Source organism: Podarcis erhardii, assembly GCF_964252035.2.
Source record: "Podarcis erhardii genome assembly, chromosome: 14".
NCBI classification, from domain to species: Eukaryota; Metazoa; Chordata; class Lepidosauria; order Squamata; family Lacertidae; genus Podarcis; species Podarcis erhardii.
Window position 1 is genome coordinate 48303577 of NC_138503.1, and position 18530 is coordinate 48322106.

Genomic DNA, 18530 nt, shown 5'->3' on the forward strand with positions numbered 1-18530 from the left:
TCTCGCCGGGTCAGCTTCCTGAGTCACACAGAGTTCTTCGTCGTCGTAACGTTCTAGAAGAGACTGTGCTATTATTGGCCATTCGTGATGCTGATGATGATAATCATGACAATAATAATAGCCTAAAGGGCCTCTACAGTGGTACCTCAGGTTACAGACGCTTCAGGTTACAGACTCCGCTAACCCAGAAATAGTGCTTCAGGTTAAGAACTCTGCTTCAGGGTGAGAACAGAAATCGTGCTCCGGCGGCGCGGCGGCAGCAGCAGGAGGCCCCATTAGCTAAAGTGGTGCTTCAGGTTAAGAACAGTTTTAGGTTAAGAACGGACCTCCGGAACGAATTAAGTACTTAACCCGAGGTACCACTGTATACTTGAAGGAGTGTCTCCCTCCCATCGTTCAGCCCAGACACTGAGGTCCAGCTCCGAGGGCCTTCTGGCGGTTCCCTCCCTGTGAGAAGTGAGGTTACAGGGAACCAGACAGAGGGCCTTCTCGGTAGTGGCACCCCCCTGTGGAATGCCCTCCCATCAGATGTGAAGGAAATAAGCAGCTATCTTATCTTTAAAAGACATCTGAAGGCAGCCCTGTTTAGGGAAGTTTTTAATATTTAATGCTGTATTGTTTTTAACACTCGATTGGAAGCCGCCCAGAGTAGTTGGGGTATAAATAATAAATTATTATTATTATTATTATTATTATTATTTATAATCTGCCCATCTGGCTGGGTTTCCCCAGTCACTCTGGGTGGCTTCCAGCAAAATATTAAATACAATAATTCATCAGATAAGAAAAGCTTCCCTAAACATGGCTGCCTTCAGATGTCTTCTAAAAGTCAGATACAGTGGACGCTCGGGTTGCGAACGTGATCCGTGCAGAATGCACGTTCGCAATCCGCAGCGGCGCGTCTGTGCATGCACGGGTTGCGCTTTGGCGCGTCTGCGCATGCGCAAAGTGTAATTTAGCGCTTTGCGCATGCGCGACTGCCGAAACCCGGAAGTAACCCGTTCCGGTACTTCCGGGTTTTGGGGGGGTCTGTAACCTGAAAAAACGCAACCTGAAGCGTCTGTAACCCAAGGTATGACTGTACAGTAGTTATTTCCTTGGCATCTGGTGGGAGGGTGTTCCACAGGGCAGGCGCCACCACCGAAAAGGCCCTCTGCCTGGTTCCCTGTAACTTGGCTTCTCACAGGGAGGGAACCACCAGAAGGCCCTTGGAGCTGGACCTCAGTGTCTGGGCTGAACAATGGGGGTGGAGATGCTCCTTCAAGTATACTGCATTTGTAGCCCACCTTTTTCTCCCAAGGTGGCACAGATGGCTCTTTCTCTCCCTGCCACACAAACACACTCCCTTGCTTATCCCCACAAACCCCCAGCGAGGTAGGCTAGTCCGAGAGGCAGCGACTGATCGTCCCAGTGAGAGCTTCATGCCCAAAGGGAATATTTGAACCCTGCTCTCTCCCAGGTTTGACGCTCGGTAACGCTACACCACCGCTGGTTTGTATGCAAATGCACACACAAAACGCCCACAGAATATGAAAATAGAGGGGGGCAGGTCTCCATGAAATCCACAAACTCCCCCCACCCAGTTTTTAGGTGAATCATTATCATTTTTTGTATAGTGGTACCTCAGGTTAAGTACTTAATTCGTTCCGGAGGTCCATTCTTAACCTGAAACTGTTCTTAACCTGAAGCACCACTTTAGCTAATGGGGCCTCCCGCTGCCACTGCACCGCCACTGCACGATTTCTGTTCTCATCCTGAAGCAAAGTTCTTAACCTGAAGCACTATTTCTGGGTTAGCGGAGTCTGTAACCTGAAGCGTATGTAACCTGAGGTACCACTGTACCGCACCATACCTACAGGTCTCAGGGTGGTTGACATGATAAAATAATGTCCCCACCCTCCCCAGTCACCTGCAAACAGGGGAAGAGAAAAGCGGTTTGAGCCCACCTTGGGCTGGCCTTTCCATGCAGCTCTGCAAAGCCAGAAAATGATCATAAGAGTTGAAAGGGACCCTGAGGGTCATCCAGTCCAACCCCCTGGAATGCAGGAATCTCAACTAAAGCCTCCACCTCAACCCCCCTTCTCCATGGGTACGTCTTTCACCACCACCCCTCTCTCTCTCTCTCTCTCTGTGTATGTGTTAAATAGTGGAAATGTGGCTGATTTTCCGTCAATAGGTTCGCCAGACCTCCAGGTGTGGCCTGAAGTCTCCACGACTGCCTGGTCCGCTAAAGGTGTCAGGGAGAGGGCAAGAATACCTTTAATTAATTAATTAATTAATTAATTAATAATATATTAAGAAGTCTGTGTATACAGTTTACAAGCTTCAGCCCAGCAGGAGGAGGCTGCAAATGATAGCAGCGCCACTCTATATGGGGTTGTGGGGTCTGCGCTCTTCTGTTCCCCTCTCCCAATTAACCTCCGTCTCCAAGGTCCACCTCTTGGTCTCAGGTTGGGGCTCTGAAATCTCAGGGTCTGCGATGTTCCCGGCATGGCATCCCTACTCCTACAGCCAGTGTCAGAAATACGCCAGGCACGTTTTGCGACTGGCACAGGTCCACTTGCAGTCGTGTGGGGGATCGCCAGGTGCCAGGTGGGCAACTGGGGAAAGCAAAATGTCAGAAGTATTTTCCCTGCAGCTTGAATTTGATTTATTCTGAATTGTTTTATTTGAGGTTTTAATACGTTGTCAGCTGCTTTGAGGTTTGTTCTTTGCAACGGAAAGCAACATAGAAATGAATAATAATAAATTCCACTGAAAAAAGGCGCCTAGACATTTCATTGCGGCAACTGTTGCCTAGGTTTAAGGTGCCGTTTGGCGATTAGATTATATATCTGATAGATATCTATATCTATCAGATTATATATCTGCCTACAGCCTACAAGTTGCCTCTTTGCAAAACTTGCCTCCTTGCTTAATTTTTTGCGCAACACTGACTAGCAAACAATTGCCTCTTCTAAGGAATATTTGATTTTAAAAAGAGAATCCAAGCTCCTCTTTATTAGACGTAGCAATGTCATCTTGCTGTCGGTGCACCTAGCGCTTTATAACAACATAGGAAAACCTTTTGGATCTGAACCCTCTGCTGAGTGCAGGATCTGCAGTGCTGAAATACCGTGCTTTTCCGTGTATAAGACGAGGGTTTTTTTATTTTAAAAATCATGTTAAAAATTGGGGGTCGTCTTATACACGGATAGTGGCTGGGGGCATGTGGGATTGGTTCCTGCCGGGAGCTGGAAATGGTCAGCCGCTATTGGGCGTGTTATTGGTGGCTGCGTCAAGCGCTGGTGTTGATTGGCGGTCGCTGCAACTATTGGTCGGGTGATAGGCGTCTTCTGGACAGACGATAAGTGGTTTTTGCGACGCCTGTGAGTGGCAGCGTAGGTCAGTCTGGTGAGCGATTTTCGGCAATCCCTGCTGAAAAAAGCTCACCAACTCTGGACAATCTTCCCCCATTTTATTAAATTGGAGTCCCCAAAATAGGGGGCGTCTTATACACGGAAAAATGCGGTACTTCTTCTATGGTACTTTGCACCTGTGAATTGCACCAGTGTCAGAGCACCCTAGGAAATCCCCTGGGCAAGAGGTCTAGTTGCTCCTTCATATCCCAGAGGCAGGAGGAACTGTGTGCCGCCAAAATGCTGCTGGAAGTCTGTGGCCAAAAGCTGCAATTTACTTATGCGTTCCCATCCTTTTTTAAGGTTGCATGTTCATCGCTTTGATTTCTTCCCATTTGCTAACTCGGTGACTCATACCTGTAAACATCAACTGAATCAATAGACAGCACACGGCTCTGAGGCAGTGTGTCAAGGCAGGCTTGATCTGTGATGGTTCCTCGGTGCAAACAAGTAATTGCTTGAGCATTTGAAGAGGCTCCCATTGCAAGCCATCCAACCATTTTCTGTCTGCTCTGACCAGTGGCAGCTCTCCAAGTTGTTGAGCAGAGAGAGGACCTTCTCCTTGCCGTGCTATCTGAAGCCCATAATAATAACAACAATAAAAATAGAATTTATATTATATTATATTATATTATATTATATTATATTATATTATATTATATTATATTATATTATATTATATTATATTATATTATATTATATTATTAATTACAGTGGTACTTCTGGTTGCGAACGGGATCTGTTCCAGAGGCCCATTCACAACATGAAAAGAGCGCAACCTGAAGCGCCGTATCTGCACAAGTGCGCGGTGTGATTTGGCACTTCTGCGAATGCGCAAGCGGTGAAACCCAGAAGTTTCGGTACTTCTGGGTCACCATGGGACATAACCTGAAAGAACATAACATGAAGCAAACATAACATGAAGTATGACTGTATATATTATATTATATTATATTATATTATATTATATTATATTATCATATCATATCATATCATATCATATCATATCATATCATATCATATCATATCATATTATGTATTTATACATACATACATACCCCTCCCATCTGGCTGGGTTTCCCCAGCGACTCTGGACGGCTTCCAACAAAAGATTTAAAATACATTAAAACATATATTGGTTCCCAGTACGTTTCTGAGCACAATTCACAGTTGGTGCTGACCTTGAAAGCCCCAAACAGCTTTGGCCCAGTATACCTGAAGGAGCGTCTCCACCTCCATCATTCAGCCCGGACACTGAGGTCCAGCTCCAAGGGCCTTCTGGCGGTTCTCTTGCTGCGAGAAGTGAGGCTACAGGGAACCAGGCAGAGGGGCCTTCTCGGTGGTGGGGCCCGCCCTGTGGAACGCCCTCCCATCAGATGTCAGAGAGATAAACAACTATCTGACATTTAGAAGACATCTGAAGGCAGCCCTGTTTAGGGAAGCTTTTAATGTGTGGCATGTTAATGTATTTTTAATCTTTGTTGGAAACTGCGCAGAGTGGCTGGGGAGGCCCAGCCAGATGTTAAGTGTACAACTAATAAATCATTGTTATTGTTATTATTATTGGTCATTAAAAACTTCAGAATGAATCAAGAAGGATGGTTGTGAATTGGTGAGGTCTTGTTCCTGTTCATTTCATTCAAAGAAGTTGAACCCTGCCTTTCAGACAGAAAGGGGTGCAGATTGATAAAAACAGTAGAATCCCTGCCCCACCCCAGCCTTACAACTTGAGTAGACATGACACAAAAGGAAAAGGGGATAGAGGAGGAAAATAAGCCAATTCAGAGGAGCATTGTTGAAAAAAAAATTGTCATAAAGGCCTGTGTAGATTCAAAATGATTCAAAAGCTTTTCCACCAGAAAGCTGATTTAAAAATCAATACTGTATTTTTTGCTCTATAAGACTCACTTTTTCCTCCTAAAAAGTAAGGGGAAATGTGTGTGCATCTTATGGAGTGAATGCGGGCTGTGTGGCTATCCCAGAAGTCAGAACAGCAAGAGGGATTGCTGCTTTCACTGCACAGCGATCCCTCTTGCTGTTCTGGCTTCTGAGATTCAGAATATTTTTTTTCTTGTTTTCCTCCTCCAAAAACTAGGTGCGTCTTGTGGTCTGGTGCGTCTTATAGAGCAAAAAATATGGTGAATGTTTCAGAACACTCTTTCTGTCTCCCCTCCATCCATCCACCTTCCATTTCTATATTTGCAATTTTGTTTGTCTTTCTTGACTTTTGTGTGGCTGCCCTCGGGCTGGCAATAACGTTTGAGTCATATTTGGTAATGAGCTGTGTTTTTTTGGGTGTGTTTCTTAGCTTTGAGATAGGGTTGGAGGCTGAGAATGTTCTTGCAGTGACACGCAGGCCCAGCTCATAAACCATGATCTAACTAACCTGTGAACAGCGAGTGTGCAAGTGATCTGTGCTGGAAAGAATTTGGATCTCTGTCACCCCCTCCTCAATACCTAAAACACTGACCCTGCCATCTAGTTGCAAGCTTGCAAGGTTGTGGAGCGACTCCGCCAGGGGGAAACGCTGTAGTGTTTGGGGTTTTATAGTTTAGAGAAAAGGCAAGCAACATATATCGTATTTTTCGCTCCATAAGACGCATCTAGTTTTTAGAGGAGGAAAACAAGAAAAAAAAATATTCTGAACGAAACAGTGGATGTATGATTTTTGTGGTTCATGCTGTGGCCACAAACATGATATGTGATTTGACGGTGAGTTTGGGGTAGCCCAATGCAAAAATCCTGGGGATCCATGTGGATCCGTGCTTTGTAACCACATTTTTGCACCATTGTGGCCCCACGAAACAGTGGATGTGTGGTTTTTTTTGGTGCAGGCTGTAGCCATGGACATGCTATGTGATCTGATGGTGAATTTGGGGTGAGCCAAAGCAAAAATCCTGGGGATCTATTTGGATCTGTGCTTTGTAACCACTTTTTTGCACCATTACAGCCCCAGGCAACCGTGTATGCGTGATTTTTTGGGTGCAGCTGTAGCCATGGACATGCTATGTGATCTGATGGTGAATTTGGGGTGACCCAATGCAGTGGCTCTTGCTGGCTTTCCAATGAGCCAGAAGGAGGGACGGACGCAGCCTGTCCGTCCCTTCTCCCACCTGCATTCGCTCCATAAGACGCACACACATTTCCCCTTACTTTTTAGGAGGAAAAAAGTGTGTCTTATGGAGCGAAAAATTCGGTAATTATGCATGGCAGGCAGAGAGTCTACAGGTAAAAGGATCTCTCTCTCTCGTAGCATAAAACTCATGGGTCTCCAATAAAGCTCAGAGATGGAAGATTCAGGATAGCCCGTCATGCAGGGCCTATTGAACTATGGAACTCACTTTCACAAGAGGCAGTGATTGGGCAAATTCGTGGAGGAGTAGGTGATCAATGGCTACCAGCCAAGTACTCTGGCTTCTACAGAAGGAAAGACTTCTGTGTGTTCAGGTCCTGCTTCTTGCAGGTTTTCCAAAGGCATCTGGGTGGCCGTTGTAAGAACAATTGCTTCTGGCCTTCTGCTCCTTGGGTCGAATAATCCCTACCCCTGGAATCATAGAATTGTCTAGGCATTTTTTAATAAATTCATTTTTATTAAATTTTCCACTTTAACAATCCAATCAAATCACATTAAATACTCCAAATTATACATATACATATCAAATAATCCAAATATTCTGCCAGATTATAATTTTTTTGATAGGACTTCCCATGCTTCAAGTTCAGAGGGGTCTGATCATCTCATACCTTCATAGCCATTTCCAATGGTTCCTCTAATTCTTCCTGTTGTTAACCTTCCTTCTTTCATGGCCTCTGAGTTTTTCCCACAAGCAATGATGTGTTTCTGTGTGGATTTTATGTCTGTGATTCCCCTCTATAAGTTTGCAGCATCTCCTCACACGCTGGTGTTTCTGCCGAATCAATCCAAAGGTCTTTTCGCTGCTGGCAGCCGCCATCTTCACTCAGTTCCGATGAAATCAAGTCTAAGCCTCCGCTCATTAATTTCCCCAGACCGGTTGCATCAAACATTAGCCTTTCCAGGGGAGGTTTACCAAATCAAACTGGAAATACAGTGGTACCTCGGGTTAAGTACTTAATTTGTTCTGGAGGTCCATTCTTAACCTGAAACTGTTCTTAACCTGAAGCACCACTTTAGCTAATGGGGCCTCCTGCTGCCGCTGCGCCGCCAGAGCCCGATTTCTGTTCTTATCCTGAAGCAAAGTTCTTAACCTGAAGCACTATTTTTGGCTTAGTGGACTGTGTAACCTGAAGCGTATGTAACTTGAAGTATATGTAACCCGAGGTACCACTTGTCAGAGTCACCCGTGGTCCCAGCTCACAAGAGACCAAAGTCCACTCCAGCTTATGTACAAAAGCTTTAATTGAAGAACATTATTAGCTTTACATCCGAGCTCCGTGACTCTACGTCTGTTACGCTTAGACCGCTGAAGTACCCTCTGAGTCGGTCCCCCCTCTACACCAGTTTAAGAGGCTTGTACTGGTCCACCTCTTTCTCTCTTTCCTTTTCCGCAGGGTCTTTCTGCCCCCCTGTGTTCTCTCCCTTCGGGACTCTCCAGAGGCTGAGTCCTCTGGCGCCTCCTCCCCCCTCCTTCGGGCTTTGGGACCAGGCTCCTCCCCAGGACTCTCTTCATTTCCGCGCGCCTCCCATTTTGAACTTGGCGCGCGTACGTTGCTCCTGACTTTGCCTTCGACAGTTACACTGCCCTCGATACTACTTTCCTCCCCTTCCGGCAGGACGTTTTGCCCTGATCTCCTTCCCCTCTCTGCTTCCTGTTCTGCTCCTTCTGACACACTGGTCACTCCTCCCCCCTCACTCCGTTCCAGCGGAGCAGCCGGTCTCGCTCTCCAACTCCCACTGGGGGTTCCCCCTTCGTTTCCCTGCTCCTGACTGCTTCCCCCTCTAGCTTCCCTTGGCTTGACCAGAGGGGCTCCCTTTTGGGAGTCCTCCGATTCACTGGACGGACTCATGGACAATCTTGGGTCATTGTCATCCTCTTCCTCGTCACTCTGGAATCCTTCCCCCTCACTCTCTGTCTCCTCCCTCATCTGCGCCTCTCTCCCTGAACCCCTGACACCACTGTACAAATATAATGACATATCGAAGGCTCACCTCCCCCTAGGAATTATAGAATTGCAGAGTTGGAGGGACATCTAGTCCAGGGGTTGGCAAACTTTTCCACCGGCGGGGACTGAACAAGCGGGTGGCAAGGGCCAGCGGGGGTGGTTTAACGACCCCCTTGGGCCATATCCAGCCCACAGGCCGTAGTTTGCCGACCCCTGATCTAGTCCAACCCCCTGCAATGCCGGGATCTTTTTGCCCAAGGTGGGATTCGAACCCACAACCTTGAGATTAAAGAGTCCCTGTTCTAGAGCATAACTAATTCTCTGTCTCCTGTGTTTTCCCCCCTCCTCCTCTTCCTGCAGGGCGGTTATTTTCCGGAGCACGTCAAGTCGATGACCAGCTTGCGATGGCTGAAGCTGAACCGCACCGGCCTCTGCTACCTCCCCGAAGAGCTGTCTTCCCTTCAAAAGCTGGTGAGGAGCGTGCCCTGGCCGGCAGATCAGGAATGGATGGGGCTTTTCTGCTGACTTGGAGCATTAGGAATTTCTCAAGAGGGGCGGGGGAACCCAGGCAGAGCTAGGAAAAGGGAAGGGGAGGCGAGAGCAGCTCAAACGGGTGGGTTGCTCTTTCCGTTTCAGAAAAGGGAAAATGTGCGCCAAATGTGCAAGGTTGGAAGGACGAGGCTTTGGGCTCAGGTTTCGTTGCTCAAGGAACGAGGGTATGGAGACCCCACACACGGACTTTGCCGAATGCAGAGCAGGTCTGGGTCTGAGTAGGGGGCTACCTGGGAATTATTTATGCCTTTTGCTTAAAGGTAAGGGTAAAGGGACCCCTGACCATTAGGTCCAGTCATGACCGACTCTGGGGTTGCGGCACTCATCTCGTTTTACTGGCCGAGGGAGCCGGCGTACAGCTTCCGGGTCATGGGCCAGCATGACTAAGCCGCTTCTGGCGAACCAGAGCAGCGCGCAGAGATGCTGTTTACCTTCCCACCAGAGCGGTACCTATTTATCTACTTGCACTTTGACGTGCTTTCGAACTGCTACGTTGGCAGGAGCAGGGACCGAGCAACGGGAGCTCACCCCGTTGCAGGGATTTGAACCGCCGACCTTCTGATTGGCAAGTCCTAGGCTCTGTGGTTTAACCCACAATGCCACCCGCGTCCCTGCCTTTTGCTTACCTGGCGTTTATTTAAGTTTTTGACAATTCACACAATGCTTGAATACAGTCCCTGTGTTGGTGCACAGCCAGCTGAACAACTGCGGCAAATTGTAGAGTTGGAAGGGACCACCAAATGTCATCTAGTCCAACCCCCCTGCAATGCAGGAATCTCAGCTAGATCCTCCATGAGAAATGGCCACCCAACCTCAGCTCAAAAACTTCCAAGGCAGGCGAGTCCACAAACCTCACCTGTTGTGCTTTCTTTCTTTGTTTCCAAACAGGAACATCTCTCCGTGAGCCACAACAGCCTCACCACTCTCCACGGAGAACTCTCCGGCCTGCCTTGCCTCCGGGTAAAGTTCCGAATGCTTTTTGAAATCCTCGTGTTTGTTGCTCAGAAGCCCTGCTAGCTCAGAACAGAGCAGCTGGCCTGCTCCTCGTACAGTGGTACCTCTGGATAGGAAAGGGATCCGTTCCGGAGCCCAGTTTGCATCCTGAAGTAAACATAATATGCGCATGCGCGGGTCGCGTTTCACTGCTTCGCATGCGCATGACCTCATTTTGAGCGTCTGCGCATGCGCGAGTGGTGAAACCCAGAAGTAATGCGCTCCGTTACTTCCGGGTCGCCGCGGAGCACAACCCGAAAATACTTAACTTGAAGCTACTTCAATCCGAGGTATGACTAGATTCATCTTGTCCTCTCTGATGGCTCTGGTTTAGGCCCTGTCAAATGTATGTAATCGTTAGCCAGCCATCCAAATACAAAAAAACCCCCACAAACCACCTCATAATTGCAGCCTCGGAAGAACAAAAGGGGCAAGTTAAGAACGTATGATGAGCCTGTTGGATCAGACCTAAGGCCCACCCACGGAGTCCAGTGTTCTGTTCTCAAGGTGGCCAACCAAATGCCTGTGGGAAACCCATAGGTAGAACTCGATCACAAGAGCAAAACTCTTTCCACCTGCAGCTGGTCTTCGAAAGCATTGCCGCCTCCGATATAGAAGGCTGTAGTAGCCATTGAGAGCCTTGTCCTCTGTGAATTTGTTCAATCCCCTTTTAGAGCTAGCGGTCATAGCTATAATGTTAATGTTAAAAACAGGACAACAAAATGCTCTTCGGTACTTGGGTATTGTTAGAAAATTGAGCTATGACATGCATTTGTTAGGGGGAGACCACGTTAGGCTCAGTGAGTGTGGTAAACGTGGTCCATGAAGCCGGTATCTTTTATTCTGAGTGATAGACTTCATGGTCTGGTTCAGGTGCTATAAATACAATACTTGTATGCTTGGTATGTCTCCCTGACCTCTTTCGACATTCCTCTAGGCCATTGTTGCTCGTGCCAACTGCCTGAAGAACTCTGGGGTTCCTGATGACATCTTCCAGCTCGACGACCTCTCTGTGTTGGTATGTTTGGGCCCAATTGCTCCGTGGCTGCGATGGGCACATTGGTGTAGTGGTTCAGGGTCACAGGGGGTCGAATACCCGTTACTCTTTCTGCAGACGGGTCTCTGCCTCTGGCATCCCAGAGCCTTCCAATCAGCATGAACATGGAGCGTTTTAGCCACTGAGAAGGCGTCTTCTCGCCCTTTGTGCCAATTGGAGCCAATCAGAGTGAGAAGAGGCGAGTTGGACACTTAGGATTGGCTCCTAGCTGCATGGGAAGAACTCGAGGCCAGTGCAAAAAGCAAGGGAGTTGCTTTCCTTGAGCTCTTTAGCTCAAGGAAGATAATAATAATAATAATAATAATAATAATAATAATAATAATAATAATAATAATAATAATAATTGTTATGTACTGAAGTTCTCACCCTGGGCCAGCAGGGGGATACTGTAGATAGTATTCACTCAGGTCCACATATGCAAATATGGATTGAAAGTGACATTCAGTGATTGGATAGTTACAGAAAATGGTTACTGTTGCATTCTAGTGGAGCTCTATATAAGCAGGCTGACTGAATCCTTCAGTTCAGTTCTGTTCTGGCCTGTGAATAAACAAGAGCTGTTTGAATAATCGCTGTGTCATCTGATATGTTCATCCACAACTTAACAATCATCATCATCATCAATAATACTTGATTGATACAGTTTGTGATTCGCCACCTATCTTGCCTATTGCAAGCTTATTTATGAATTGCTATTCGAATCTTCTAACCCCTGGGAAGCTTGAACACCTTTTGGGCAGCTGCTGGTCAGCCCTAATGCAGAGATCTGCCTTTTGATTCATCTCTCCTTGTTTTGTCTTAGGACCTGAGCTACAACCAGCTGACGGAGTGTCCCCGGGAGCTTGAGAACGCCAAAAACATGCTCGTGCTGAACCTGAAACATAACAGGTAAGTTTGGGGGTGAATTTCCTTCCTTGAAAAATGTGTAGGGAGTGATTGGTTCACATTTCTGTAAAATGGGGGTGTTAAGAACATAAGAGTAACCTGGTGGATCAGGCCCATGGTCCATCTAGTCCAGCTTCCTCTTCTCACAGTGGCCAACCAGAGGCCCCTGGGAAACAAGCAGAACCTGAGAGCAAAGTACTTCCCCTGCCCCACCCCAATAACTCTGGTTTCCAGTAACTGGTGTGACAAACTACCGTATTTTTTGCTCTATAAGACTCACTTTTTCCCTCCTAAAACGTAAGGGGAAATGTGTGTGCGTCTTATGGAGTGAATGCAGGCTGCGCAACTATCCCGGAAGCCAGAACAGCAAGAGGGATTGCTGCTTTCGCTGCGCAGCGATCCCTCTTATTGTTCTGGCCTCTGAGATTTAGAATATTTCCCCCCTTGTTTTCTTCCTCCAAAAACTATGTGTGTCTTATGGTCTGGTGCGCCTTATAGAGCAAAATATATGGTATATTTGTCTGAACCAACATGTCTGAGCCAACATGTGTGTCCAGCACTCACGTGTATTCATACGCATGCTACCAAGATGTTCAGGATCTTTTGCTAGAGTTATGACGTGTGTCTGCTATGAATATGTGTTTTCCCTTAGTCTGTCTGTCTGTCTGTCTCTCTCTCTCTATATATATATATATATTTACACACACACATTTTTTATTGGTTTTACATGAATTTGTACATAGCAACTTTAACCATTCCAAAACATTAAAATAAAAAGGTTCTTTTGAACCTTCGGACCTCCTCCCTTCCCTCCATGGGTTCCATTTTCAAAGAAAGTTTTTTCTTTTTCTTTTTCCTGCATCTTTTACTGTTTTCCATCTGTTATATAATTGTAGTTACCAAAGTTCATTTCACATTATAAATGTCATTGTATCCCTGCCAATGATTTTAACTGTCTGCAGTGGTTTTTTAAGTATATAAAAAAAATTATTCCAATCTTTTAAAATTGTTTGATCTTCCTGGTTTCTGATCTTTCCTGTCAGTCTTGCCATTTGTGCATTTTCCATTAAATTAGTCTCATGCCCACAATAAGTTACTTCGCAAAAAAGGGGGGGGGGAGAGAAAGAAAGCTTTGTTTATAACGAAGGGAACCGAATACAGTAGAACCTTGGGTTGCGAATTTGATCCATGCAGGAGTCACGTTCACAACCCACAGCATCACGTCTGCACACACGCACACACACGGGTCATTCAGCACTTCTACGCATGCGCAAAGCCTGATTTAGTGTTTCTGTGCGAGCGCTGATACCTGGAAGTAACCCGTTCCGGTACTTCCGAATTCAGCACATCTGTAACCCGAGGTACCACTGTAGATAAATGCTGCTTCAGACAGCAAAATTACAATGAAAGAAGGCAGCAAATAAATGCAAGCCTTGATCTGAAGAGTGAAGGAATCCCTAACTATTCTCAAAAGCCTACAAAAAAGCGAGTGTGGCAGTTTGGCCACAGAAACCACACTAATAGCAGATCCAGAAATGGGTGTGGGAGGGATTTGCCTGCCCTTAAGGTGAAACTTGTATTGGTTTTCCAAGAGCGCTGAGTAAGTTCGTTGTTGGAGCTTGGAGAGCTAACTAACCATTGAAAATCTAGGACAGGCGTAGGCAAACTCCGGTCCTCCAGATGTTTTGGGACTACAATTCCCATCACCCCTGACCACTGGTCCTGTTAACTAGGGACGATGGGAATTGTAGTCCCAAAACACCTGGAGGGCGGGAGTTTGCCTATGCCTGATCTAGGAGTTTAGTACTAGTTTTAGCCAATGCATTCTAATGGAGAATATTTCTATTGTTTCACCCCAGAGTTTCCTGCTTATTTTGCTGAATTAAAAGTTGCAAGAATATAATCCTAGCGAGCAGTGACTAAACCGGTTGCCCTTATTAATGGGACCCAAGTCCCATAAGCCCCCGCAAATATGGCCAGTGGCTGAGGATGATGGCAGGTGGCTTGCAGCTACGTCTGGAGGGCTGCAGATTCTCCCTCCGTGATAAGGTGGCAGTGATATAATCATAGCTGTCCATTTTGAGCTTCTTGTTCAGATGTGAAGGCCTGGTGCAGAATGGGGTCCCCTCCAGCCCACCCTTGATATCTCCAATCTCCAGCTGTGATTAAGCTTCCTCGCCTAACCAGCTATCCGGTAGCTGGAACCTGCCTGACAAGGTGTGCCATTCCTCTCCCTTTCTCCCTGCAGCATCGACAACATCCCCAACCAGCTGTTCATCAACCTGACAGACCTGCTCTACCTGGATTTGAGCGACAACAAGCTGGAGAGCCTCCCCCCCCAGATGAGGCGCCTGGTGCACCTGCAGACCTTGATTTTGAATAACAACCCTCTCCTGCATGCGCAGCTCAGGTGAGGCGGCTGGGAGCTGGGGAAGGGGGCAGGAGAGCGAGAGCAGGCGTCCTGCAGTCTTTCCGCGGCTGCAGTCGCGCTCATTTTGCTGTGTGTTCGAGCAAAGGAACTGGGGTTGGAGGGGCAGGCTCTTAGCACCGTGAAGCTGTCAGGTATCCTTTGGCGCTTTTCAAAACGCAAAGGTGCTTAGTCCTCATGGTTGGGAATGTAGATGGGAAAGTGTGATCGGGGCGGGGGGGGGGGGCAAAGCTCAGGCACACCAGGGTGTATACAGTGGTGCCTCGCAAGACGAAATTAATTCGTTCCGCGAGTCTCTTCGTCTTGCGGTTTTTTCGTCTTGCGAAGCAACCCTATTAGCGGATTAGCACTATTAGCGTCTTAGCGGCTATTAAAGGCTTAGCGGCTTAGCGGCTATTAGCGGTTTAGAAAAAGGGGGGGGAGCAAAAAGACTCGCAAGACGTTTTCGTCTTGCAAAGCAAGCCCATAGGGAAATTCGTCTTGCGAAGCGCCTCGAAAAACGGAAAACCCTTTCGTCTAGCGGGTTTTTCGTCTTGCGAGGCATTCGTCGTGCGGGGCACCACTGTACTTTCCACTTGCCCGCGGACTGTCTCGCCAGAGTGATGCGTGCTCTGGTTATCTCCCGCTTGGACTACTGCAATGCGCTCTACGTGGGGCTACCTTTGAAGGAGACAATAGCCCTGTCTTGCATTTAAAGAAGTGGCCCCTGGTCCACAAAAAGCTTATGCCACAATAAGTTTTAGGTTTTTTTAGGCAAGAATGGGGAACACCTGAGAATCCTTCAGGGTTTCATCTTGTTATTGTCCTCTTTCCCCCTCTCTTTCAACTGAAGGCAACTCCCAGCAATGGTGGCCTTGCAGACGCTCCACCTCAGGAACACACAGCGCACCCAGAGCAACCTCCCCACAAGCTTGGAAGGCTTGTCAAATCTCTCAGGTATGATTCCCAAGGAAATGTGTGAATGGGCTCAGCTCCGTGCATTGAGCGGCCTGCAAAGGAGAACCCGAGGCTGCAGGTCTCTGCATGTTTCCCTGGAAGTAAGTTTCATGGAACTACCCAAAGGAGCGTCTCTACTCCCATCGTTCTGCCCAGACACTGAGGTCCGGCTCTGAGGACCTACTGGCGGTTCCTGACCCTGCGAGAAATGAGCTTACAGGGAACCAGGCTGAGGGCCTTCTCGGTGGCGGCGCCCGCCCTGTGGAACGCCCTCCCATCAGATGTCAAGGAAATAAACAACTCTCTGACTTTTAGAAGACATCTGGAGGCAGCCCTGTTTAGGGAAGTTTTTAATGTTTGATGTTTTACCGTGTTTTTAATACAGTGGTACCTCTGGATATGAACGGGATCCGTTCCGGAGCCCCGTTCGCATCCTGAAGCGAACGCAACCTGCGTCTGCGCATGCGTGGGTCATGATTCGCCGCTTCTGCGCATGCGCGTGGTGTCATTTTGACCGTCTGTGCATGTGCGAGTGGTAAAACCGGAAGTAACACGTTCCATTACTTCCGGGTTGCCGTAGAGCGCAACCCGAAAACGCTCAGCCTGAAGCAACTTCAACCCGAGGTATGATTGTACTTTGTTGGAAGCCGCCCAGAGTGGCTGCGGAAACCCAGCCAGATGGGCAGGGTACAAATATTATTTATTATTATTATTATTATTATTACTACTACTACTACTTGATGGGATTGTTTTTGTTAGGCATGCCTAGGGTTGCACCAAGGAAACGTCTAGGTTCCTGAACTAAATTCACAGACCGGGGCCACATTCACACCAAACAATTTAAAGCACTAGGTGCAGTGGTACCTCGCAAGATGAATGCCTCGCAAGACGAAAAACGCACAAGACGAAAGAGTTTTCCGTTTTTTGAGTCGTTCCGCAAGACGAATTTCCCTATGGGCTTGCTTCGCAAGACGAAATGTCTTGCGAGTTCTTGCGAGTTTGTTTCCTTTTTCTTTAAGCCGCTAAGCCGTTAATAGCCGCTAAGCCGTTAATAGCCGCTAAGCCGTTAATAGCCGCTAATAGCCGCTAAGCCGCTAATGGGCTTGCTTCGCAAGACAAAAAAACCGCAAGACGAAGAGACTCGGGGAACGGATTAATTTCGTCTTGCGAGGCACCACTGTATCACTTTGAGCAGGCTTTGCTTCCTGCAAAGGATTCTGGGAGCTGTACTGTGTTAAGGGTGCAGAGAACTGTTGGAGGGCACCAGGTTGTGATGAGGCTCCTCTGGGACCCTGTAGCCCACGTGGGTTGCACCCAGAACCCACCCTCGTTGAACTCTGCCTCTGCCTCACTTTAATTCTTTCCTCCTCCTCTTACGCTCAGATGTGGACCTCTCCTGTAATGACCTGACCCGCGTCCCTGAGTGTCTCTACACCCTGTCTAACATACGGCGCCTCAATCTCAGCAGCAACCAAATTGGAGAGCTCTCCCTCTGCATTGACCAGTGGTGCCAGCTGGAGACCCTCAATCTGTCCAGGAACCAGCTTACCTCCTTGCCGGTAGGTGGCGTTCCCCGTCCAGGTAACTGGGACACCAGCTCTGCCATGCTACTGGTTGGCCGCAGAGGAATGGTGGGAGGAAGCAGCTGGGGACCCACAAGGGAAGAAGGCTCAGAGCCAGGGGGTCGGTGGCAGTGGGACAACGACGAGTGGTCAGAGGGAGACGAGGGAGAAGACTGCGAGGAGGAGTTTTCGGAAGCTGAAGGGGCAACAGGGCTTAGTGAGCTGGGAGTCTGTGGCAGCCACTTAAAACGCATAGCAATTAAAGAAGCTGAAAAAGCAATCCGAATCCAGTGGTACCTCGGCTTAAGAACTTAATTCATACTAGAGGTCCGTTCTTAACCTGAAACTGTTCTTAACCTGAGGTACCACTTTAGCTAATGGGGCCTCCTGCTGCCGCCGCATGATTTCTGTTCTCATCCTGAAGCAAAGTTCTTAACCCAAGGTATAGTGGTACCTCGGGTTACATACGCTTCAGGTTACATACGCTTCAGGTTACAGACTACGCTAACCCAGAAATAGTACCTCAGGTTAAGAACTTTGCTTCAGGATGAGAACAGAAATCATGCTCTAGCAGCGTGGCAGCAGCAGGAGGCCCCATTAGCTAATGTGGTGCTTCAGGTTAAGAACAGTTTCAGGTTAAGAACTGACCTCCAGAATGAATTAAGTACTTAACCTGTGGTACCACTGTACTATTTCTGGGTTAGTGGAGTCTGTAACCTGAAGCATCTGTAACCTGAAACGTTTGTAACCCGAGGTACCACTGTAATTAGATCAGGAAGACATGCTTGCCTAAACAGGTGTGTCTTCAGGAGCCGGCAGTATGCCAATACTGATGGAGGTGTCGCATATTTTAGCAGGGAGGGCGTTCTGACTGTCACGAACTGATTGGACACAGAGGGGTGGTGGGAGGAGCCAGCTGGGGAACGCCCCCAAGGAAAGAAGGCTCAGAGCCCAGGGACTGGCGGTGGGATGACAATGAATGGAGGGAGAAGACGGGAAAGAGGTGTTGGAAACTGAAGAGGCAACAGGGGTTATTGAGCAGGGAGAGCCTGAGCAGGGCTGGATTAACCATTTTGCAAAATAAGCCCAGGCTTAGGGCATCAAGGGAAGTGGCGGCACCACATAAACTTTCCATTGCTGGATTTTTAACATCAGCGGTCATTAATGGCCAAGCATTCATTTTCTCAGTTTAAGTATGTTAAAAATCCCAACGGAACAGCTATGCAGCAAGGCAGGCTGGATGCCTTATCTGTGCTAAGCATTTCTGTATTTTTCGCTCCCTAAGATGCACTTTTCCCCTCCTGAAAAGTAAGGGGAAATGTGTGTGCATCTTATAGAACGAAAGCAGGCTTTGCAGCTATCCCAGAAGCCAGAACAGCAAGAGGGATCGCGGCGCAGCGATCCCTCTTGCTGTTCAGGCTTCTGGGATTCAGAATATTTTTTTTTCTTGTTTTCCTCCTCCAAAAACTAGGTGCGTCTTATGGGCTGGTGTGTCTTATAGAGCGAAAAATATGGTATATAAGGAGGTGTATTACATAAGACAGGGGTCAGCAAACCTTTTCAGCAGGGGGCCGGTCCACTGTCCCTCAAACCTTGTGGGGGGCCGGACTATATTTGGGGGCAGGGAGAGCGAATTC

General features: G+C 47.7%; 1 protein-coding gene across 1 annotated transcript in view; it reads left to right on the forward strand.

The window, feature by feature from the left end:
* The window catches only part of FLII (FLII actin remodeling protein), a 55048-nt gene that overhangs the window by 471 nt on the left and 36047 nt on the right, over nt 1-18530 (forward strand). The window contains exons 2-8 of the mRNA XM_081839560.1: nt 8841-8951; nt 9921-9992; nt 10963-11043; nt 11885-11970; nt 14216-14377; nt 15228-15331; nt 16715-16890. Coding sequence (XP_081695686.1) covers nt 8841-8951; nt 9921-9992; nt 10963-11043; nt 11885-11970; nt 14216-14377; nt 15228-15331; nt 16715-16890 — 792 coding nt within the window. The remainder of the gene's footprint in view (nt 1-8840; nt 8952-9920; nt 9993-10962; nt 11044-11884; nt 11971-14215; nt 14378-15227; nt 15332-16714; nt 16891-18530) is intronic.